A 22,810-nucleotide genomic window follows, 5' to 3' on the forward strand; every position below is an offset into this window, starting at 1 on the left:
TCCTGACCTGGGAGCTCAGCACCCTGCACACTTCCGTCCCACCTGCCCGTTTGCTGGGCTCCCAATGTGCGCAGGCTGTGTGGGCCAAAGGCCTGGGGGCTGCGGAGCCCAGACAATCGCCTGCCCACCTTATGCACTTGTCTCCTGGTTGGTGAGGTGCCTGTTGTCCCTGGGGACTGAGCCTTAAGAAAATCTTGAACTGTGTCAGTGGACAAGATCCTAAACGTGGATGTGATTACTTGGGTGATCGTTTCCTGTGATTTGTGCTCTTGACCACTTTTCCACAAGTCCTGAGTCTCCCCAAGAAAATCCTTTTCTATTTTTTCTGATGGTTTTAAGGTTTCTGTTTTTTCTGTTTTTTTTTAAATTTTTTTTTATTTACTTATGATAGTCACAGAGAGAGAGAGAGAGGCAGAGACACAGGCGGAGGAAGAAGCAGGCTCCATGCACCGGGAGCCCGATGTGGGATTCGATCCCGGGTCTCCAGGATCGCGCCCTGGGCCAAAGGCAGGCGCCAAACCGCTGCGCCACCCAGGGATCCCCAAGGTTTCTGTTTTTAATACATTGAGTTTTTACTGGGGAGATTGTGTGAGATGTGTGTGAATATGTTTTGTTTTCCATTAGGGGTAAAGCAAGTATGTCTGTGAGTTTACTTCTTTTTCCTTAAAACAGAAGGGTAAAATGAGGGTTAGAAAGGCTTTTGCCCACAGGGACAGAGTGAGGGAGAAGGCAATAGCAGAAAGATGTGACCCGTTTTAGAAAGGGGAAGGTGGCTTGAGGGGTGGCGGGCAGGCAAAGGAGGGCCCGCGGCGAGACTGGGCACTGGAGGGCACCAACTCACGGGCTGGGTGCACAGCTGCCTGCCGGTTGTCCCTTGCTCTCTGTGGGGGAGGGAGCTGAGGGGTCTGGGTCTATAGAACATGCTAGAGCTCAGGACTGAACAGTCAGCTCCAGGAGAAGCGCTAAAAGTGCACACCGAGCCGAGGGCCCCAGCACCCTGCCCTCGCTCCGGGCTGCTGCTGCAGGGTCCCCATGGAGAGAGCATGTGCCTAGAGGGAGACCCTGGGAGGGCTCTGTTCCAGTCCCTCATCACCTTCCAGAAGGCAGGGAGCCCTGCCCCTGGCAAGCACAACCCACGTGTCTGTCTCTGCAGACTCCTGTTCTGGATGTGCACCTGTGTGCAGTGGTGAGCATGGCCTTGGCACCTGGCTCGAGTGTGAAGTTCTAAGACTCTGCAGTGGGAATCGGGCCTCCTCTTCTTCCTAAGACTGAATAAGACTCAGGTTATGGACAGACCATGTTTTGTTGATTTTTCCGTTGACGGACTTTCAGGTTGTCCCCACATGGCTCTCAAGAGTTGTACTGCTGTGAATGTGCTGTGCGGCTTGTGGGTGGCTGGGTCCCTTGGCTTTCAGGACGGGCCCAGCAGGGGAGGTGACAGGACATGTGTTGTCATGTTTGAGGAGCTGCCAGGTGATTTTCCAGTGACAGCTGTGCCATCCGACATTCCACACAGTGTCATTTCCACTTATGCCTTCTGCACGTTCTCTAGAATTTCATGTCTGTATTAGTTTTCAACAAAAAATAGTTATTGAGGGGCATCTGGGCAGCTCAGTCAGGCATCTGCCTTTGGCTCAGGTCATCATGATCCTGGGGTCCTGGGATCGAGCCCACTCATGCTCTCTTGTTATCTCTGTCGCTCTGTCTCTCTCAAATAAATTAATTAAAAAGAAATACTGAAAACCACCCATAGTGGCCACGGCACCACGCATGCTGTTCCTGCTTGCAGGTGCTTTGTGCCTGCCCCTGTGCCTGTCTGGAGGAGAGATGCCAGCTGCCGTGCTGTCCTGAGGGCCTTTGGTTTCACACCTCTGTAGCCATATTCATCATCAAGGAAACAAAATCTATAAAATCAGAGCAGAGTATAAGAATCAAAACCACATAGACTTTGAAAACAAAGCCAGTGAAACACAACAGGTAGAGAGATTGAAATGAAAAGCTCAATCCAAGGTCGGAGCAGACCCACCTGGCATGAGAATAAGCAAGCAGACGACAGAGAGTGGTGTTGCTGTGTCACACGGTGGGTATAGTTTAAAGTCCCAAGAAACCAACCATTTTCCAGAGTCTAGCTGCTATGGTATGAATGTGCCCCCCCACCCCTGAGTCACGGGCTCAGGCCTAACCTGAGGTGAAGGTGTTAGGACGAAGAGCCTTTGGGAGGGGAATAGTAAATAGGTCATGGGGCAGAGCCTCAGGAGAGGGACCCCAGGGAGCTGCCTTGCACCCCTCCTGCTGTGTCAGGATGCACCAAGAAGTCTGCCACCCAGGGGGCCCCCGTGCTAACACCGTGGTCTCGGCCTTGGGCTTTCACAACTGTGAGTAATAAATGTGTCGCTGATAAGCCACTCAGTCCTGTGGTATTTTGTTACACAGCCCGTGCTGACAGAGCTGGTGGCTCAGCCTCTTCATGTGCTGGGCACAGGGCTCCCACGCTGCACACCTTGGCCTAATGCTTGGTTCAGAGGCATGCTGTGCTATCCTGTTTCGACTTTCCTTTGTGTTTCCCTCTAACAATTGTCATCTCTGGCGACACATCTGCTTGTTACCTTTGCCCATTTTTTTCTCTGGGCTGGTTGTTTCCTTACCATTGAGTTGCTAGTTGTTTGTGTAGTCCGGGTATGCGCTCTTTGTCAGGTACGTGGCTTGGAAACGTTTTCTTCTGGTGTGTAGCTTATTTTTTTATCTCCTTAACGTTTTGGAACAAAATTTGTGAGTTTGAGTAAAGTGCTACTTACCAACTTTTGTGACACCGGTTGTGCTTTTAGTGACCTATTTGAGCATTCTTCGTCTTCCACCAGGTAATGAGAGTTGTCCACAGTCTCTTCTAGGAGTAGATTGTGACATTCTACATTTTGATCTTTGATCCATTTTGAGTAGATTTTTGTAAAAAGCATGAAGTTTAGGTTAGTTTTTCTGCATCTGGATGGCCAGGTGCAGTGCCGTTTATGGAGACGTCCATTGTTTGCCTCCGCATACATTCATAGTCTGTAAAGTTCCTCTGCCCTGTACGTGTGATCTGTTTGTGTTCACTCACCTGTGTCCGTGCTCTTCCACCAACACCAGTCCTCCTAGTGAGTATTAACTCAAGTGGTATGATTCCTCCAACTTTATTCTTATTTTTCAAAATTACTTTAGCTACTCTTGTTCCTTTGCTAGTATGGATAAGTTTTAGAATGCCCTGGTCTGTATCTACAAAAAGCCCTATTGGGATTTGATTGTCGTTGTATTAAATCTACAGGTCAATTCGGGGAGAATTGACATCCATGTTGTCTTCCAATCCAGGAATGTAATTTGTCTCTTTTTGTGTCTTTGCTTTCTTTTACTCAGCATTTTGCTATGTTCAACATAAACATTTGCTTTCTTAGGTGAGTGCCTAAGCATTTCTTTTGTTTTTGAGTTATCATAAAAGTATTTATTACTATTATTTTAAAGATTTTTGCTTATTTATTAATTTAGAGAGAGAGCAGGGGGGAGGGGGCAGAGGAAGAGAGAATCTCAGGCAGAATCCCTGCTGAGCACAGAGCCCAGTGTGGGTCTCGATCTCACAACCCTGAGATCATGACCTGAGCCAAAATCAGGAGTCGGATTCTCAACCAACCGAGCCACCCAGGTGCCCCGTAAAAGGTATTTTTTAAGTTTTTGGCTTCCAATTATACATTCTTAGTGTTTAGAAACAATTGTTTTTTTGTGTGTTGTCTTTATATCCTGTAAGCTTGATAAACTCACTGGTTCTAGGAGGTTGTGGAGTTATTTGTTTTTTGTAGCTTTTTGGGGATTAAAAACAATCATATGATAAATAATCATATATCATCTGTGAATAAGGACGATTTTATTCTTCTCCAGTCTGCCCTCCGTTCTTGCTCACTAAATCCCACCTGCTGAGTTTCCTTCTGTGGGATGGAACAGGAGTGAAAGGAGGGGCTTTGGCCTTGGGTTCCTGGTCTTGGGGAGGTTCCATCTTTCACCAGGTATAATGTAACCTCAAATTGTGTCGATGCCTTTATCAGGTGGAGCAGGCTCCCTTCTAGTTTGCTGAGAGCTTTCTCATGACTTGGATGCTTTGTGAAAAGCTTTCTTCTGCATCAAGTGATATGTCCAAGTGGTTTTTCTGGTATGTTGTTCCCGTGGTGGCTTACATTGATTTATCTCTAAGTATAGAACCAGCCTTGCATTTCTGGATTAAAGCCCACTTGGTCATGGCATACAACTAATTTTATATATTTCTGGATTTGATCTAATTATCTCTTGAGGATTCCACATCTATATTTGCCAAGGATGTTGGTCTTTAAATGTCCTTTCTGTAGTCTTTGGTGTCGCTATCAGGGTTATAGAGTCATATGGAAAAGGAGTTTGGAAGTGTTGACATTTGTTGAGGTTTCTTCTGTGGCGCAGGCTGTGGTCTATCTTGGTGGATGTGCCATATCCACTTGAGAATGTGTATTCTGCTCCTGTTGGCTGGAATATTCTCTACAGCTCAGTAAAATCCGGTTAGTTGGTAGTTCTTACAGGTTGAATCATATCCCCCGCCCCCCCCTCCCGCCCCCCCCCCAAAAAAAAGCTGTGTTGACATCCTAATCCTGCAATGACTCAGAATGTGACCTTATTTGGAAATAGGGTCTTTATAGTAGTGATCAAGTTAAAATGAGGCACAGGTACAGGCTCCAATATGACTGGGAGCCATATAAAAAGGAGATTTGGACACAGACACGCAGAAGGAGGGTGATGGGAAGAGGCCCAGAAGGAGGCCGTGTGAAGACAAAAGATTGGACTAACGGGTCAGGGGATGAGGACACCAAGGCCGGCCGGCCCTGCCAGCAGCCAGAAGGCAGGAAGGGTCCCCCTGCAGTGAGCACAGGCTTGTGGCCTCAGGAGCGGTCTGACAAGAAATTCCCCAGGTTGTGGTTCTCGGTCACAGCAGCCCTGGGAACCATGCCCCTGGCTGCTTGGCTTCTGCTCATGCGGATTCCAGGCCAGCACCTGCCCTGAGTGAGGGCGTGCCATCTCCGCCTGCCCTGCTCTCTCGTCTCATGCTGCTGTGTGGCTTTGCGTGGCTTCGCGTGGCTTCACGTGGTTTCAACTGTCCTGAGGCTCTTGTGTGGGCTGCACACATATCTAGGAACGCTTTCCCTTCTCAACAAACGCCTCTTCCTCATGGGCAGGGTCCCTCTTTTCCCCGTTAAGGCTTGCTTTCTGGGGCACACTTGGCTTGGTGGTTCCCGTAGCCCAACGAGGCTCCTTTTACGAGTGTTTTTCCATCCTTTATTGGTGACGGCAGAGTGAGGCTGTGGGGCTTCTGTTGTTGTTGGTTTCACTTTGACAGTAATGTACATAACTGCTGTGCCAAGGTAGACAGTCACCATGTGGTTGTTTGTGTTGTCAGTCCTGTGTGCCTCCATTTCCTCTCTGCTGCCTAGGACAAGAATATGTAAACATTTCTTAGTATTCTGTGATACATCTATTGTGATTTTGTCTTCTTAGTGGTTTTTCTAAGGATCACAACACATTTAACTTTTATTGTTGCACTTTTTTTTAAAGATTTATTTATTTATGATAGACATAGAGAGAGAGAGAGATGCAGAGACACAGGAGGAGGGAGAAGCAGGCCCCATGCCGGGAGCCCGACGTGGGACTCGATCCCAAGACTCCAGGATCGCACCCTGGGCCAAAGGCAGGCACCAAACCGCTGAGCCACCCAGGGATCCCCACTTTTTTTTTAAGTAGGCTCAATACCCACTGTGGCGCCCAACACAGGGCTTGAACTTGTGACCCTGAAGTCAAGACATCATCTTGACTGGCAAGGAAGTCAAGACAACATCTGCCTGGCAAGGAAGGAACTGGCTGATAAAGACTCGTGCAGTGGGCAAGGGCAGGAGCTGGAATAAGAAACAGAAACTGACCCTGGTTAACTTAAGGAAATCAAAACAAAAACTACCCTCTGGGATTGGCACTGCCATCACCTTCCTTGTGTACCTGAAGGTCTAAGGTTCCTGAAGAGTGTGAAGAGCAGAGGAACAAGCAGACCAGTACAATGCAATGCAGTGTTATGGGGTCTTCAGGATGCGAGTGTGAGAAGCAGTGGGTTCCTGCCATCCATCTGTCCGTCCGTCCGTTTTGGAAGAAATGGCCTGCAGATTTTGGGGCTCCTCACTTTTCTTTCAGTAATTGACTTTGTATGGAGTCTCCCACCAACACGGACACTCGTTCATTCATTCCGGGTAAACATTGCAGCAAGAAACAAATGAGAGTTGAACTAAATAACAAACAAACAAAACCTGAGAACAGGAGTCGGACGCTCTGGCATCCCACAACACACTTAACTTCCAACAATGTATTTGTGGGATGTTAGCACCTTACCCCTGAGGGTCCCTTGACCATCCCCCCGTGCGGCACTGCTCTAGACTGAAACTCCATCAGACAACATTATAACTGCCTTTTCTTCAATAGTCAAACATGTTTGGAGGAACTCAGGAGGAGTCTGTCTGCATTTCTGCCCCCCTGGTGCTGGTGTCCCAGCCTCATTCTGATGGTATTTACCTCTTGTCAGAAGAAGACCTTCCATCACTGGCCAGAGTCCCTGTTTTCTCTCATGTGAGGATTTATTTTCGCTCTACCCAGGAAGGATGTTTTCACTGGTCCTGGCTTTCTGGGCTGATGGCCTTTCTGTCTCTAACTGTGACTGCTGATCAGGGGCCTGCAATTTGCTCGGCAGGTGTGCACTTCCCTGCTTCTGTCAGCCTTCCTTGGGTTTGGATGATTTAGTGAGACGAGTCTGGGTGTGGAAGTTTTTGACTTTATCCTCTCTGGATTTACTCGGCTTCTTGAATCTGTGGATGTGTATCTCTCATCACATTTTGGGGGTGAGTTTCAGCTGTTATTTCTGTAGACCGCTTTCTTTTCCTTTTGGGCTCCCAGTGACACAAACATTAGACCTTTAGTGTCTGTCTCATGGGTCCTTGGGACCTGAGTTCTCTCCTGATTGGTTTTCTTTGCTTTGTTCCGATTGGGTAATCCTGTCACCTGTTTTCGATTCTGCTTCCTGACTCTCTTGTCATCTCCTTTTTGCTGGTCTGTCTGTCCGGGGAGGTGTTTGTTTTTTGTTTTAATATTTATTTATTCATGAGAGACACAGAGAGAGAGGCAGAGACACACACAGGCAGAAGGAGAAGCAGGCTCCATGCAGCTTGATGCAGGACTTGATCCCAGGACCCCAGGATCATGACCTGAGCTGCAGGCAGATGCCCAACCACTGAGCCACCCAGGCATTGAGGTCCAGGGAGTTTTAAAATTTTGCTTTCCAGTCCTAAGATATTTTGGCTTCTCTTGTATCTACTGTTCCTTTGCTGAGACTGCTATATCTTTACATCTATTGCAAATGTTTGTGATTGCTACTTCAGAGTCTCTCTGTATCTTTTCCATCCTTGGCGTCCACTGAATGTCTTTTCCTCTGAGTTGGCATTTTGAGGGTTGTGTGTGTGCCACATAATTGTGGGTTACATTCTGGATATTCTGAACATCACTTGATCAGTTCTGGATCTTGTCCGAACCCCAGGCAACTGTCAGTGTCTGCTTCATAGGGCCAAGCCAGCATCAGCCCAGCTTCCAAGTGCATGCTCTTTGGGTCAGTCCTTGGGCTGGGAGTGGGCACTGGTCTGCAAACTCTGGGGTCTGGGTCTGATGCCCGCATCTGCAGCCCGGGGGTCAGCCTGAGTGGTTGCAGCCAACTTGCGGGCTGTTTCCCTAGCCATTCCTCTTGCCTAGGTGCTGGCAGGGTCTGCTCCTTCAGCCAGAGGTACAGGGCTCTTGCTACCCTGCTCTGTTATGCCTTCCCTTGCTCAGACCACTCCTAGGTCCACCCAGTGGCAAGGCAGAAAGAGCACAGTGGGACCAGGGCCCCTGGAGGCACAGCTGCACTGAGCACTAGCACCCTCACTGCCAGCAGGGCCTGTCCATCAGGTGCTCTGTCCTCCTGGCAGGCCACTCCCTGGACGCTCACTTCCGGGCCGGGGCTGCTTGGAATTCAGGACCATGGGGGCCGTTTCTGCTGTTGCTCTGCCTGCCTGCTGCGGTGCTCTGTTCAGAGGGTGCCTGGTTCTTCTAGCCATGCCATGGGAAGGATGGGGCCCATGTGCCTGCAGATCTGTGGGCTTCGGGATCCTCGCTGGCTGTGGCCGATGCATCTCATGTGTGCAGCTGCTTCTCCGGGTCAGACTCAACACATGTGTGCTAAGGACTGTTTTCGTGGACTGGGCCACCTCTCTCCCACCTGAGCCCAACTGCCCCGCTCCCCTGCTCCCTCATCCCCCTTGGAGTTTGTTCAGTCAGTCGTCTCGTTTCTGTCGTCTGCTTGCTTAGTTTCATGCCAGGTGGGTCTGCTCTGACCTTGGATTGAGCTTTTCATTTCAACCTCTCTACCTGTTGTGTTCCACTGGCTTTGTTTTCAAAGTCTATGTGGTTTTGATTCTTATTCTCTGCTCTGATTTTACAGATTTTGTTTCCTTGATGATTTTAAGATCTTTTCAGAAACCTGTTCAATTTTTGCAACTTCTCTGGAGTGTATTTGCCCTTGTGAAGCTTTCTGGCTGCGTATGGGTGGGCTGAGCCATGGACTCTGGACGGTCTCAGGTGTGCTGTGTGTAGGACGTATGGCTTCTGTCACTGTTGTGTCCTTGTACATGAAGCCCAGCAGCCTCGGGCTCCCCTCTTTTTACCGTGGGCTGGGGCGTCCTTCTCTGGGTGCGCAGCCCGTGCCACTGGATACTTGGCCATGAGCAGCAACTCTGGGCCCTCTGAGTTGGAGGCCTGAGGTTCTGCCTGGCCAAACCCTTGCAGCCTCTGCATCTGTCCCAGGGCCTGGCCCAGCTCCTTCCCTGGAGCCAGTGAGCTTCTGACCCCAGCAGCCTCTGCTCAGCACTGCGTCTGGCCTGAGGGGACATCACCCCATTGGGCCCTAGGATCCATCCGCGTCTGCTGGGCTTGTCTCCAAGCTGTGGCAGTGGTGGCTGTGCACGTGGAGTGGAAGACAGTCTGATGAGATGAGCTGTGTGTGTAGCCAGGCATAGAAATCATGCCTGCTGCCCCATTAACACCCCCATCTGGCACCTGGCACCACGAGGGGGGCAGGTGAGCCCCCAGGACAGACATGGGTCAAGCCTTGAGGGCTCGGCCAGGGCCGTTTTCTGCCACCCATGCCACATCCCCAGCATCATATGCCTTGCACCCAAGAACTCTGCCCCCTGCCCCACCGTGTGCTGCCCCATCTTCTGTAGTACCTCCCCAGGTCAGATGTGCCCCTGGACGTCTCCCTGTTGCGGTGGGCACACATCAGGGTGGACCTGCTATGGTACTTCCTGCACACCAACGACCTCATCTGCTCAGAGGTTGCAGGGACAGTGACTAGGGATGCAGCCTGGAACCACGCTGCCCAGTTTGGTGGACTGCAGTGCCCCCACCACAGCGTCCAGCATCCTGCTGGTGGACAGGCAGGTAGCACGAGACCCATGAAGATACCACTGGACACAGAGATCGGACAGCGGGATGCTATTGCCAACTGTTTATTCAGGCCTCAAACAGGTGACCAGTGACATGCAGTTTGCCTGGGCCCGTGGCAGACTGACTTGTGCTGCCGGCCCTGCTGGTGTGCAAACAAGTTCCCAGAGGAGAGGCCACCTGGGGCCACCTGGAGGGTACATGTGGTGCTGACCGGGGTGCAGGCCCCAGGGGAAGAGGGTGCGTGAAGAGTGAGGCCCCAGTGTCTGTTGCATCCAAGCCAGCCGGGGGACTGTGCCAGTGCTGAATGTCACAGCTGTGGGGGCTGTGGGGGGGGGGGTGAGCGTGGTGGGGGGCAGACCGTGCCCTACCGGCAGCCCCGTAGTCCCCCTGCTAAGGCATGACTGTCAACGAGTTTCTCCACCCAGCACACGGTCTGGGCAGTGGCTGGGCCCTTGGGAAAGGAAAGTGGCACGGTCTGCAGACCTCTGTGGCATCTTCCGCGGGTCCCGGCAGCCCAAGGATGCCCAGGACACTCCTTTTGGCCGGTGGCCCCCCCTCAGCGCCTCTGGCTGGCAAACCAGGAGAAAAAGTGATGGGGACGCGGACGCGGGGCCTGGTGAATGCGCACAATGCGTGGTGAACGCCAGGCTTTGATGGTGGCATCGTCACTGGCCGTCAGCAGGAGCTCCTGCTCTTGGGGGCTGAAGACCACCGAGTTGACCACGTCCTGGTGCCGCAGCTTAGCCAAGCAGATGTTGTAGTGCCGATCCCAGATGTAGCCATGCCGGTCTTCGGCTCCACTGCAGGAGAGCCTCAGGTGAGCCCCTGCCCAGCACATCTGGAACCCGGCCCTGCCCTGCCCTGCACTTCTACCTGGCCACGAAGTCCCTGCTGACATCCAAGAAGATGAAGAAGCACTCGTCATTGGGCGTGTAGGCACGGTGGGCTCGAAGAGCCCGCTTCACCTCCCGCATGGTCTTGAGGTCAAACACCAGCAGGTCGATCTCCTCTGCGATAGGCGGTGGCTGCATGGGGTCGGCCACCACAGAGCCACTGGGCCAGGCACGGCTGTTGACGTACAGGTACCTGGGCGAGAGGCACCCTGCTTGGTACCAGCGGCCTACAGAGGCCCCCACCCAGGACACTCTCGGGGGCGCACCTGTTGTCTGGAGACAAGCCCATGCCGATGATATGTCCATGCACATCGATGACGTGGTCCAGGGCATCAAAGAAGGCATCTGAGCCCCGCCCCTCACCCAGCACAGGCCCAGCTGTGGTCATCTGGTGTGGCAGGATCTGCTTGATGCCTGTGGGAGGGCCGGGTAAGAGCACCACAACTGAAGCATAGGTGCCCATGGAACATGCACTCCAAGACACAGGACCAGGACTGGGCCCCCAGGACAAACGAAGGAAGTGCACTCTGCCCTCCAACTCACACCCTGCCCTTTGGCTGCAGGACCCCACCCCAGTCTTGGGGAAGCCTCACCCCCAAGGCTCTAGGGACTGAGCAGGGCCTGCTCCCTACCGATCTGGTGTGGTGAGTAGGTGAGGCATCCCGTGGTGAAGATGAGGAGCTTGCTGGCATCAGCCATGCTGTGCTCTGGAGGCTTGGTGCGGCCCTGGGCCAGCAGCTCAGCCACCTTGGTCTCCAGAGCGTGCTCTGACAGCTGGGGCTGTGCCCGCGCATCCAGGAGCCCATCCAAGAAGCGCCGCAAGCCCTCCTTGGCGCGGGCTGGAGCTGGCACGGGTTCCAGGCCTCCCTCCTCATCCTCACTGTCACTGCCCAGGTCAAAGACACGGCCTGGGGGTGCACCAGCATCCAGCAGGAGGTCTGGGCTGTCAAAGCGGCTGCAGTCAGCCACCATCACCGTGCGGATGGTGCTGGCGTTGAGGTTCTGAATCTTGAAGAGCCGCTTCACCACATTGACATTCTCTGACTCCACGTCCTGGGAGTGGGAGACAGCAGGTGGGCACAAGGCCAAGGACAGGGTGGCTGCAGGGGACATGCCCGCCCTCGCACCTGGAAAGCGTTGTTCAGCCAGAGCACTGAGCAGGAGGTGATGTCTCCGATGCGGTGCAAGTTTCCCGAGATGAGGCTGGTCTCCGTGAGCCAGCAGCCAAATACATCATAGGGCTTGTTTCGAACTCGGGACAGCAGGGCGAAGTTGTCTGGGGGGATGCGGGGGCAGGGCTGTGGGAAGGGGCGGGGCTGGAGGGGGTGCAGGGCCTTGTGGGGGGAGGGGCGGGGTTGGCCAGGACAGCCAGGACAGCCAGGCCGCCCCAGGCCCGCTCTCACCTAGGCTAATGACCGCGATCTCACCCGACGAGGAGTTGTGGGGCCCTAGGAACACCCCAGATGCCAGTAGCAACGAGTCATCCTGGTTGAACTGGGAGAACTGGGTGTAGCTCCAGTTATAGGGCCGCATGTCCGCACTGTGCAGCAGCGAGATGGTCAGGTCGTTGTTCCAGATCTGCGTGGGGACTGAGTCACCTGGGGACCTCTTGACACCAGGGCCCATGCTGCAAGCCCCCAGTCCAGCTGAGCTGGTACCCAGAAACCACCACCGGGACAGAGATCCTTGCTGCTGGCTGCCCACGCAGCGAGGGTTGTGGGCCCACGCAGCTGGGCTCCTGGCTCTGGAGAGCCCACTTTGCTCCATTAGCAGTGAGGGTGGCCCCTCGTCCCCCAGCCTCCGTCTTATGATGTCCAGATCCTAGCTGGACTGCCTGGCCCCAGCTGCCCCAGCTGTGCTCACCCACCTTGATGGTGCAGTCCTTGGAGCAGGAAGCAAACTGGTAACCCGAGTGGGAGAAGCTGAGATGCAGCACCTGATCGGCGTGCTCCCTGAGTGTCTGCACTTCCACACAGGGCACCGTGTCATAGAGCCGCCGAAACTCTTCATACCAGGATGTGGCCGCTGGGGGTGGGGGGTGGTCATTGCTGGGGCCCTGAGCCTCCTTTCCCACAGAGGCCAGCACCCTGACAGCGTAGGGGCCAGCCCTGCCCCTGGAGGACACTGGTTACTTCAGCAGCAGGGGTGCCCCTGGCACCCCCCAGACCCCTGCCTCCCTGCCAGGTCCAGTACTGAGACACAGCCCAGCTGTTCCCCACCAGCGTGAGTGCCATGTGGTGCGCTGACGACCACCATGTAGAACTGGGCAGCACGGGCCCAGTGCTGTGGCTTTAGCAGGCAGCATGTGAATGGCTCTGCCTCCCGCCCTCCCAGCCAGCCTGGTGGGCTGTGGGGCCACGTGCAGGCCCTGACCTGGGTGCCGGGGCACGTCTCGGGCCACCTGGTAGTAGCGGTAGAACTGCTCCCTCCACAGGAACTCGTCCCGGGACACGGCCTGCCACTGGCGACACACCAGACCAGCGGCCAGTACATCAGCTGGGCCCAAGCTCAGGAAGATCTGGTAGACGAGGCTGTCAGGGAGCAGGGGAACGCCCCCCTCGTCCATTGTGACATTCTGCCCAGGCAGCCCTGCAACCCACATGTGGTCCCCTTAGTTCCCCGCTGCACCGAGGCAGGATGCTGGCCCCAGGGAACGAGCCTGGGGCTGGGCGAGGCTGAGCAACAGCCCTGCTGGGCATTCTGCTGGACTGAGCATGTGTGGAGGGCCAGCTGGCACTGCCCACCTGGCCGAGGGTCCAACAGCTCCTCCAAGCCCCCTGCACCCCACACCCCCGCGGGCCCTGGAACAGGCCAGACTCAGCTCAGCACCTCGCAGCCTGGTCCAGCCCCAGGTGGTGGGCGGCGCATGCCCCTGGACCCACATCTGACCTCCTCCCGCTCCTGAGCCCAGAGATCATCGGGATGCCTGGGCTGGACACTGAGGCGGAAAAACGAAGAGCCGCTGACCACCGTGCACTCCTGTCGCCCTGACCTTGTGGCCCCAAGGCTTCAGGGCGGTCGGTGTGGACACAGGTCATTCCGAGAAAAGGCCTGGGGCCGGGGGGGACGAGCGCCAGCCCGCCCGCCCCGACACTGCCGGGGGCACGGCCGGCCCTCGGCCTCGGCCCTGCAGCGAAGAGGAGCCGCGCCAGGCGGTCAGCGGGCCAGCGCGGCCAGGGCCTGGCGAGCCGGAGGGAAGGGCGGGGGCTGCCCGGCGTCCTCTCCCACCTCCCCCGCGGGGGGCTGCGAGGGGCGGGGCCTCGGCTCGGGGTCCCGGCGGCCCTTTCATCCGCAGAGGGCTCGGCCGAGGGGCCGGAGGCGGGGGGCGGGGGGCGGGGTGGCCAGGGAGCCGGGGACCGGACACGGCCTGTCAGCGACACTCCTCGGGGCCGGGGGCCGGGAGGTCGAAGGGCCGGGGATCGGGGGCCGGGGCGGGACGACGACGCTTCCCGGGGCCGGGCGCACTCACCGCGGCCGCCTCCGCCCAGCCGTGCTGCCCCCGCCCCGGCGCCCGGCCTCGGCCAGTGGACCCGCTTCCGCCCCGCCGCTCCTGCCGCCGCGTCTCTATGATGGAGCCGGCCAGGCTGACGCCTCGAACCCTGAAGCATCGATAACCACGGAGCGTCGAGCACCAGGCCGCCCGCTGGGCTGTTGCTGCGCCTGCGCGCAGGAGAGCTCGCTTCCCACAGCGCCCCCGGCGGCCAGGAAGGGCGGCGGCCCTGCGCCGGGACCCGCGGGCTGGGCCGCGGGCGAGGCTCACTGAGCGCGCGGGTTCGAGCCCCGACCCCGCCGCCTCCAGCTGCTGGGGCCCTGGGCTAGGGGGTCGTGGACAAGGAGCCAGACGTCAGCTCGGACTTCGTAACCAGAATATGGCGCCAGGCCCTGCCGGGAAGTGCAGAGTCCAGGAGGCTAGGGGTGGACTCCACAGGGAGAGCAGGAGGACCGGGGACTTCCTGGGCTGGAGGTGGACCCGCAACGACTTCCTGTGCCAGGCTTCTGGGCGGCACTGGACGATGGACTCTGACCTAGAACGTGGCCGTCCTGTCCTCAGCTTCCCCCAGTCCTGGCACCATCCCTGCCGCTGCCATGCTGACCCCCTGGACTGCGCTCCTCTTGACTCTGCTCCTGGCTGGGGGCTCCGTGAGCCAAAGGGCTCGGAGACCCCCTCAGCCGGCGTCCCCCATCAGCACCATCCAGCCCCAGGTCAACTTCGATGCTCACCAGGTAGCAGGGGGATGGGTGGGCTGGCAGGCACTTGCACCCCCTCCCCAGCTTTCCAGGGGTTAGGTCAGGCAGCCCGCCATCCCCTATGCCCTCACATGGCCTGCTCCTAGTTTGCAGGGACGTGGCTCCTTGTGGCCGTGGCCTCCTCATGCCGCTTCCTGCAGGAGCAAGGCCACCGGGCTGAGGCCACCCTCCTGCATGTGGCTCCCCAGGGCGCAGACATGGCTGTCAGTACCTTCCAGAAGCTGTGAGTCCCCAGCATGGACCCCGGGCCCCAGGCTGCCTGGCCTGGACCAGAGTCCTGTGAGGCCCTGTGCAAGTTGGGGTCCCTAAGCTGTGCCTCCTCCCCCCCCTCCCCCCCAGGGATGGGATCTGCTGGCAGGTGCGGCAGCTGTACAGAGATGGAAAAGTCCTGGGCCGCTTCCTGCTGCAAGGTGAGGCAAGGGCACGAGGTGCAGGGGTGCAGGGCTGGGAGGCCATAGACTGACTCCTCCCTGCCCAGCCCGAGGTGCACGCGGGGCAGTGGACATGGTCATCGGGGAGACAGACTACCAGGGCTTCGCCATCCTGTACCTGGAGCAGAAGCGACAGCTGTCAGTGAAGCTGTACGGTGCGTCCACACCAAAGCCCAGGCTTTGCACACCCACAGGGCCATGCACGGGGAGGGGGGGAACCCAGATGGACACACGGACCCTCCCTGCCCTCCCCCTTCCCTCCCTGTATTCTGACTTCTGATCCTCTTCCGCTGAGCGGGGACCCAGGGAGGAGCCCCTGCAGAGGGGCCAGAGGGGCTGAGGCGTGAGCGCAGGGGGACGGGGTGGGGTTTGGGGCGTGCCCCCACGTGCCCCACCTGCTCCCTTGCCGCTGGCCCAGGAGCCCCCTGTGCCCCTTAGCCCGCTCACTCCCCCCAAGTGACTTGGCCCTGAGCGCCTTTGAGCAACGGATCCAGAGGGTCAACCTGACTGAGGACCATGTCCTCTTCTTCCCCAAGTATGGTAAGTGTCTCCTCGCCCCCTGGCCGCCTCGCCCTCCCACTGTGTGCCCGCCCCAGCCACCCCTGATACACGCCTGGGCCTTCAGGTTTCTGCGAGGCTGCAGACCAGTTCCATGTTCTAGACGGTGAGTGGTACAGCAACAGGGGGCACCCCTCAGTTCCTTCCCCCCGCTGAATCTGGTCTCTGTGCCCCAGAAGCCGGAAGGTGAGTCCTGGCAGCAGCCCTGAACTTGGAAGGAGTGAAGACCCCAGAGATGGTGGCACCTGTGACCCCGCTCACTGAGCCCTGATGCCCTACAGGGTCAGGGCCACCCATGGGGGACAGCCAGCACCCACATGTTCAGGAGCACTGCCTTCATTAAACGCTGCATCCTAGCCCCTGGTTCCTTCCTTCCCACGTGGGTCCTGGCCTGGGGCCTCTGTCTGTCATCTAGTGGGCAGGCGGCTGCTCCTGGGCAGGGGGCGGGGGCTGTGGAGGGGAAGGGGTCGGCTCCCGCCCCAGGAAGGCAAGGTGGATATCGGAGGTGCCCCCTGCCCTGCTGTCCTGTGCCTTGTGTCCCTGTCTGAGTTGGGCCTCCTGCCCTGGGCTCCCAGCCGCCCTCTCCTGCTCCCAGGGTATGAGCACACGTGCCCTGCTGGTCTTGAGCCCACCCCCTGCCTAGAGGGGTGAGGAGTCCTCCCCCCACAGGCCCCTGGCCTCCTGCTGACTCTGTGCTCCCTCCAGGGAGGGACGGGTCCAGAGTCCCAGTGGCCCTCTGGCCTGAGGCAGCTCAGGCCCCTGGGGCAGGGACGGGGAGCCCTCCTGGTTCCTGGATGGGGTGCCTAGGTCTGCAGTGCTGGCACCGTCCCTGTGGCTGCCCCTGAGGGCTGAGTCCAGTGCTGGCACTGGGCAGCTGGTGTCCCTAGGGATAGATCACAACGTTACAGAGGCAAGGACAATAAGGAGGGGGGGCGTCTATCCCAGAATGGGGGGGAGGAGCAGGCCAGCCTAATCCATGTGTTAGGACTGGGGTGAGCACAGGTGAGGGAGCCCACACCCAGGATTTGACCAAGGCTACAAGCTCAGTGGCGCCAGGAGCTCTAATCAGAGACCTTTCTGGAATGTGGGAGCTCAGAGGCCCGGGAGATGGAGGCTAGAATGGGATAAGGGCGCACTGCCCATGGCTGCCTGGGGGGACACATTCCATGGTTGGGGGGATGTGGCGTGCTAGGTTAGGTCTGCCTCCAGGGGCTGTCACCCGCCCCCCAGCCCCCCCACCCAAGGAAGACTGCACATCCTTTTCACTCCCCAGATCCTGGCCAGCCTGGCTGACCCTTATGGGGGTCCCCAGACACTGGGGACATCACAGAAAGAGAAGAATCAGGACTGGGGAACCCTGAACCTCCTCCACAAGCAACCAACAGGCACTTGAAAGAAAACCATCTCCTGTCACTCCTGCGGCTGTGCCCTCAGGGCCAGGGTCTGCTTGGGGTGGGGCACAGGCCAGGGGACAGCTGCCCTGGATCTAGGGCAGGGAGCTGCAGTCCTCACCCTGTGCAGGGGGCCCGGTGGGCAGGGCCTCGACGGGGGAGAATGGTCTCCAGACCCTCCCAGCAACCCCCGCTCCCCATCATGTCCAGTTGGCATCTCCATGGCCTGGAGGGCACTAGCCAGTTTCAGCATCTCCGAGGAGGGCTTGGGGAGGGTACTGTGCCCCACACGTACCTACCCTGTGCCCAGCTCGGGGGTGGTGGGCCTGGGCTATCTCCCTTTGCTCCCCTCGGGAGCCCCCCAAGCCTTGCCCTGGGACCCTGGGCATCCATCTGATGAGTGCCTCTGAAGCACCTACTGTGTGCGTGCCAGGCTCCGGGCACATGCGTGGGGTGGCTACCTGTTCCTGGAAACTGGTCCAGGGCTCACCACTGAGTGGCCGCCTTCCCTGGGCTGCCAGGGAGCAGGGGTGAGGACCAGGCCACCCCAGGTAACCTGTGGGTCAGTCACAGAGCTGGAGGGGACACTCTGGCTCTGCCCCCACCTCTGCCTGCCCACGCACCCCCCCCCCCCCCCCCCCCCCCCGCTCCCCCAGCCCGCAGCAGGACGACTGGGCTGGCTGGGGAGAAGAGGGTACGGGGAGGGCTTTGACGGAGAAGGCCAAAGGAGACTCGCCTCCCCCCAAGCCCTACGGCCCAGAAAAGAGCTGGAGCCACAGCGCTTGTACCCCGGAGGCCAGCGCTCGGAGCTGGCAATGCCCAGAAGCCCTTGCCCCTCGCCCCGCTTCCCCCAAACCGAAATGCCGCGGTCACTACCCACCCTCGACCAATCGCATCGGCGGTGGGCGGAGCCACAGCTGCGTGCCCCGCCCCCCGAGTTCACCGCCTGCGGTCCGCCGCCTGGCGGGCTGTAGGGGGCGCCAGAGCCACTAAGCGCCGCCAAGAGGCGCCCGGAGCTGCGTTCACCCTAGGTCGGGACGAGTGGGCGGGATCCCGGAGGCCCGGCCCGGGCTTCGTCTCGGGCCCGGGGGACTCTCCTGGCCAGTCCCGTCGGGGGGTCCCTGCTCCTCCCCGTCTCCAGTCCCCCAGAGCACGGGTGCACAGGGGCTGCTCTCGTGTTGAGCGGGCTTAGCCTTGGGTGAGGATCTCACCCCCTGGGGGGTGCCTGCGGGTGGGACGTGGGGTCGGGCGTTCGCGATGCAAAGTGCCCCCCCCCGCCCCCCTCCCGGCTTCTGCTGGAGAGCGAGGGCTCCTCCGGGACGTCCCCGGACCCCTGACCGTCCCCTGTGCTGGGGTGCTGGGGCCTGCAGTGGCCCCTAGAGGCGGCGGTGGTACACCTGGCCATACACCTGGCCATGGGAGGCCCTCCGGGGGAAGGACCAGCAGTCAGAGTGAGGGCTGGGGCACGGACAAGCCCTGAAGCTTTCCTCCCTGGGGGATGGGTTCTGAGGGTCCTGGTGTCCTCCTCAGGACATGCTGCTGGAGGCCAAGAGTGGGGGAGGGCAGGAGGTGACCCAGGACAGGGGCACCCGGGTTGGGGAGGGCAGGAGATGGCCCAGGTCATGGGGACCCGGGTGGGGGCAGGAGGTGGCCCAGGACAGGGTGCTCACAGGGCAGGTACACAGGGTCCTGGGATCCTGTAGAGCTTAGGGCCCTGGGTGGGAGTGGCTGTGTTCTTCTCCGGGCCCTTTCTGGGGGTGGCCAGGTAGGCTCCTGCCTAGAGCGGGGCCCTCGAGTTCCCAGGCCCCAGGTGTGGGTGCCTAACCCCCTCAGCTGGGCTGCCTCCTGCCCTCCCTCTGGCAGGGGAGCCCCTGCAGCCAGTCCTTGCTCACCCAGATCTGGGTGCTCTGGCTGCCTGCTCCCCTCACCCTGACCAGCTGCTACCCCTGCACCCTCATGACTGTAGGGCCCCTTGACCTCGTTCTTGCCCGAGTTTTCAGGGACCTGTGGAGCAGCGTGGGGGTGGCAGGCCTGGGCTCTGCACTCTGTTCCTGCAGCAAGAACATTGTGCCCCTGACCCTTTGGGACTAAGGTTGAACCCCCTGTGTGGGATGGAACGTTCTGCTCTCCACCTGGTGGCAGGAGTGCTGCTGGGCTAGGGCTAGGGGGAGGCGCCTCAGGCCTCCAAGGGCTCCCAGGGGGCTGTGGAGCTGGGGCGCTCAAGTCAGAAAACGAAAAATCCCTGGGAGCTTGTGGACCCAGCAATCCCAGCCCCTCCATCTTGTGCCCATGTCCCTTCCTGGGCTGGGACCCAGGTGCCCCCATGTTTGCTGGACAGGATCTCAGGAGGGCCCCGCCCCTGCTCCGTCCACCTCTGAGCCCTCCAAGCCCTCCCGCTTATGCCTGTTCTGAGGAGGAAGGTGGAGGCCACACCCCTGGGGAGGGGCACCTGCTGGGCGGGCCCATAAGGATGCGAGCATCTGAGTCCGAGCATCTGAGTCCGTGGTGATCTCGGCGGCCACTGGCTTCCTCTCTGTCCCTATGGGGATGGGGCGCTGGTGTGCCCTGTGGCTGGTGCTCACCCTGCTGGACGCCCTGAAGGGTCAGACCCCAAACACCAAGCCAGTCGCTGGCTCCGTCTTACAGAGTTTCAAGGAGGACCAGGTCTGGGGGTTTGGAGGGTGGGTGACAAAGGCCACCAGGGGCCAAGTGCAGGAGGAAAGGGGAGCTCTGAGCGCTGTGGGGGCCACGGGAGAGGGTGGGGAGGGGGACCCGAGACCGGGCAGGCCGGGCTGTGGACAGGCCTTCCTGGGTCAGCCACTGTTCCGGGTGACCCCTGCTGGTCCCCAACACTGAGCAGCACATCGAAGCCTGCTGAGGCTCCCGCTGGGCAAGGTCACCTGCCCCTGCCAGGCCCAAGCCCACATCCACTCCTGTAGGAGGCCTCCCTGCAGGCTCAGCGTGGGCACCCTGCCTACGAGGGGCCTCGGGCCGCCCTGGACTCTGCCTACCATGGCTCCCACAGTTCCAGGGGGAGTGGTTTGTCATCGGCCTGGCAGGCAGCACCCACAGGAGGTCGGACAAGTTCCTGTTGAATTCATTCACGGCGACATTCGAGCGAAATGAAAACAGCCGCCTGCAAGTGTCCTATGCTATGACCCGGTGAGTGGGGGTCCCTGGCCTGGACCCCCGGCAGCTAATGGCTCTATGGCTCAGGTCCAGCATGGGCCCCAGCACCACAGTCTGCCCCAGGCCTCCGCTCAGGAGAGTCTGCACCTCACAGGGGTAGTACGTTAGCCTAGGCCAATGCTCTCCTGAGGGTGCCGATTCCAGAAAAGAGTGAGCGCCCTGTTCAGCCTGGCAGTGGCCTCTGACTGGGTCTTCTCGAATCACTGGGTTTTCTGGAGACAGGATCAATTGCTGCATCCAGGGTGACAGGTGCTCTGTCAGTCTGCCTGGATGAAATGCCACCCCCTGGTGGGGAGCAAGTGGGGGGTCTTGGTGGACTCCCACGCTGGAGACCACTGAAACCTGAGGGCTCCCTGCCCACCTGCCCGGCTGTGGGGGCGGGGAGAGCTGGGAGCCCATCCAGTCAGGGCTCTTTGGCTCCAAGTAACATAACACAGGAACCTTAAGCGAAGCGGGCTTGTCATGCAGACCGGGGGCAGATCATGGCTGCTGAGAGCCTCCCCCGAGCCATCTTGGATTCCTGGGGGCCCCTGACTGACCTGGCTCTTGCCGGAAGTTGATTATCAGGGGGCGTGGGGGACAGAGACCCCAGTGCATGTGCAGCTGGACCATAAAGCCTTCAGGGTGGCCTCACCTCTCCCCTTGCAGGCCAGACACCCTTGGTTGCTTCTCTTTTTTTTTTTTTCTTGGTTGCTTCTCAAAACAGCCTGGAGAGTCCCCCGCACTGCAGGGGACTCACTGGGGTTCCCGCATCGGACCTAGCTCAGCGAAGTTCAGGGCACTGGCCTGAGGCCCAGCCTGGCCTGCTCCATGCTCCCCGAGGGGACACTGTGGCCCGTTTTCTTGCCATTGCACATTTGGGGTCTATTCCAGGCTGAGGAGGAGTGGATGGTGGGTGGGCGGGCTGGGATGCAAGGATGCATACGGACGGGGGTAGAGCTCACACGTCCATCACTCCTGTAGGGGGGATCCACCCCGGGACACCCTCGAAGCCTCCTATCTCCTGGGCTGTGCCCATAGCTTCTGACCAAAGCGTCCTCCAAACAAACAGCAGTGTTGTCTTGGGGGCCCATGTTGGGGCGGCATCTGAGAACAAGAAGGGAACAAGAGGTCTGGCCGGGTTCCAAAACCTTTCTCTGTGTCCATCCCTACCTCCACAGGGGCCACCGCTGTATCACATGGTCTTATGTGCTGATTCCAGCGGCGCAGCCCGGGAGGTTCTCAGTGGATGGTGGTGAGGCCGAGAGGGTGATGGGTGGGAGGGAGGGGGATGGCCGGGGGGGGGTGTTGCTGGTGGGCAGGCCCATGATGCTGTGCCTGTGCCCCCCTCCCCAGCGTCGGGGGCAAACCCCGAGGAAGTCCAGGTTTATGACACTGACTACAATGTGTTCGCTCTGATGCTGTTCAGAAGGCAGTCAGGTGGCCAGAGCATCCTCAGGGTTAACCTGCTCTGTGAGTTCCCCACCCGGCTGCCACTATCCAGCTGGTGGGAGCAGGAAGGGGAAGGAGGGCAGGGTACCCAGCATCCCCACTCACCCTCAGGGGCTAAGGGCCATGCTCTGCTCCTCGGGCCCCAGGCAGGATGTGGATAATCCAGACCCGGGTGCTGGACAAATTTGTCTGCCTGGTCAGAGCTCTGGGCCTGTCGGACAACAACATCGTCTTCCCAGACCTGGCAGGTAACGGGCCCTCAGGGCACAGGGGCCTGCACCCACCAAGCCCCCCCCATGGGCCTCCAAAGCCCTGTGGGAGCCAACAGGGAAGTGTGGCCTGCTTTCAGGGTCTCCCTGTGGGGATCCTGCCAACTCAGAGGGTTCAACCAGAGCCCAAAGTGGGGGTTCTCATAATTCCTTGGTCTCTGTGCCCTCCATACCCCATCCTGGGCCACCTCCTGCCCTCCAAGTCCCCCCTCCTCTCCTGGGCCACCTCCTGCCTCACCAGGTCCCCCCTCCCATCCTGGGCCACCTGCCTTCCCCTCGTCCGGCTCTTTACATGTCGATGATCATGTGAGCACATACTGGCACATATGGAACGTGCAGACAGGCGCACAGCCACAGTGCTCATATGTGCCCGTGTCCTCACACACCCAGGTGTGCCCGTGTGTACACACCGGGAGATGTGTCTGTGCACCATGTTCACAAGCACAGGCATGTGAGCACTCACCTGCATGGCTGCATGGAGTCCGGGCTGCGCACCCCAGGTGGGCGTGTCTCTCAGCCACACACACTCCCATCTCCCCTGTCAGACTGGTCTCCTCATCCCGATAACTGCTGAAGATGTGGCTGCTCCCCAGTGGAGGCCCCCCTCACAGCCCAGCAGTGCTCTGCTTTCAGCGTGGAATAAATGCTCCGTGGTGGGATCCGGGAGTATGAGCCACTCTGACCTTGGGGCAAGTGGTGGGGGGCGGCCCCTCAGGGCACACTCACGCTACCCCCAGCCCACTCGGCCTGTCCACACCCCCGCCCCCCACCGGCTCCTGTTGCAGGTGTTCGTGGGTAGGACTAGGCCCCTCCCCTGCCCACACAGCCCGTGCTGTGTGTGTCAACAGGGC

At 58.9% G+C, this 22,810-nt stretch overlaps 3 protein-coding genes across 12 annotated transcripts; 2 read left to right on the forward strand and 1 right to left on the reverse strand.

Moving 5' to 3' along the window:
- Positions 1-9,595: 9,595 nt before the first annotated feature.
- Positions 9,596-14,179, reverse strand: FBXW5 (F-box and WD repeat domain containing 5). Of its 9 annotated transcripts, XM_041726532.1 has the most exons (10): positions 13,912-13,966; positions 13,332-13,380; positions 12,816-13,031; positions 12,310-12,467; positions 11,846-12,020; positions 11,570-11,718; positions 11,075-11,495; positions 10,709-10,856; positions 10,423-10,635; positions 9,596-10,349 (listed from the first exon to the last, which is right to left on the reverse strand). In XM_041726532.1, exons 3-10 carry the CDS (start codon positions 13,006-13,008, stop codon positions 10,106-10,108), a joined length of 1,701 nt encoding a protein of 566 aa, XP_041582466.1. In that variant the 5' UTR covers positions 13,009-13,031; positions 13,332-13,380; positions 13,912-13,966; the 3' UTR covers positions 9,596-10,105. The 9 variants fall into 9 exon arrangements, with proteins under 9 accessions (XP_041582466.1, XP_041582464.1, XP_041582468.1 ...); XM_041726530.1 differs by lacking the exon at positions 13,332-13,380 and having other exon boundaries at positions 13,912-14,179; XM_041726534.1 differs by lacking the exon at positions 13,332-13,380 and having other exon boundaries at positions 11,846-11,982; positions 13,912-14,049.
- Positions 14,180-14,375: 196 nt separating this feature from the next.
- C8G (complement C8 gamma chain) lies at positions 14,376-16,035 on the forward strand. 2 transcript variants are annotated; one of them, XM_041726540.1, is made up of 7 exons: positions 14,376-14,666; positions 14,777-14,913; positions 15,030-15,100; positions 15,169-15,276; positions 15,560-15,661; positions 15,747-15,785; positions 15,856-16,035. In XM_041726540.1, exons 1-7 carry the CDS (start codon positions 14,529-14,531, stop codon positions 15,867-15,869), a joined length of 609 nt encoding a protein of 202 aa, XP_041582474.1. In that variant the 5' UTR covers positions 14,376-14,528; the 3' UTR covers positions 15,870-16,035. The 2 variants fall into 2 exon arrangements, with proteins under 2 accessions (XP_041582474.1, XP_041582475.1); XM_041726541.1 differs by having other exon boundaries at positions 15,658-15,661.
- A 96-nt stretch (positions 16,036-16,131) lies between these two features.
- On the forward strand, positions 16,132-22,261 carry LCN12 (lipocalin 12). Its single transcript, XM_041725233.1, has 5 exons — positions 16,132-19,734; positions 20,096-20,232; positions 21,420-21,493; positions 21,595-21,711; positions 21,837-22,261. The coding sequence occupies exons 1-5, from the start codon at positions 19,612-19,614 to the stop codon at positions 22,259-22,261; spliced, it is 876 nt and encodes a 291-aa protein (XP_041581167.1). The 5' UTR covers positions 16,132-19,611.
- Positions 22,262-22,810: the final 549 nt, after the last annotated feature.

The sequence above is a fragment of the Vulpes lagopus genome, chromosome 12, assembly GCF_018345385.1.
Source record: "Vulpes lagopus strain Blue_001 chromosome 12, ASM1834538v1, whole genome shotgun sequence".
Classification (NCBI taxonomy): domain Eukaryota; kingdom Metazoa; phylum Chordata; class Mammalia; order Carnivora; family Canidae; genus Vulpes; species Vulpes lagopus.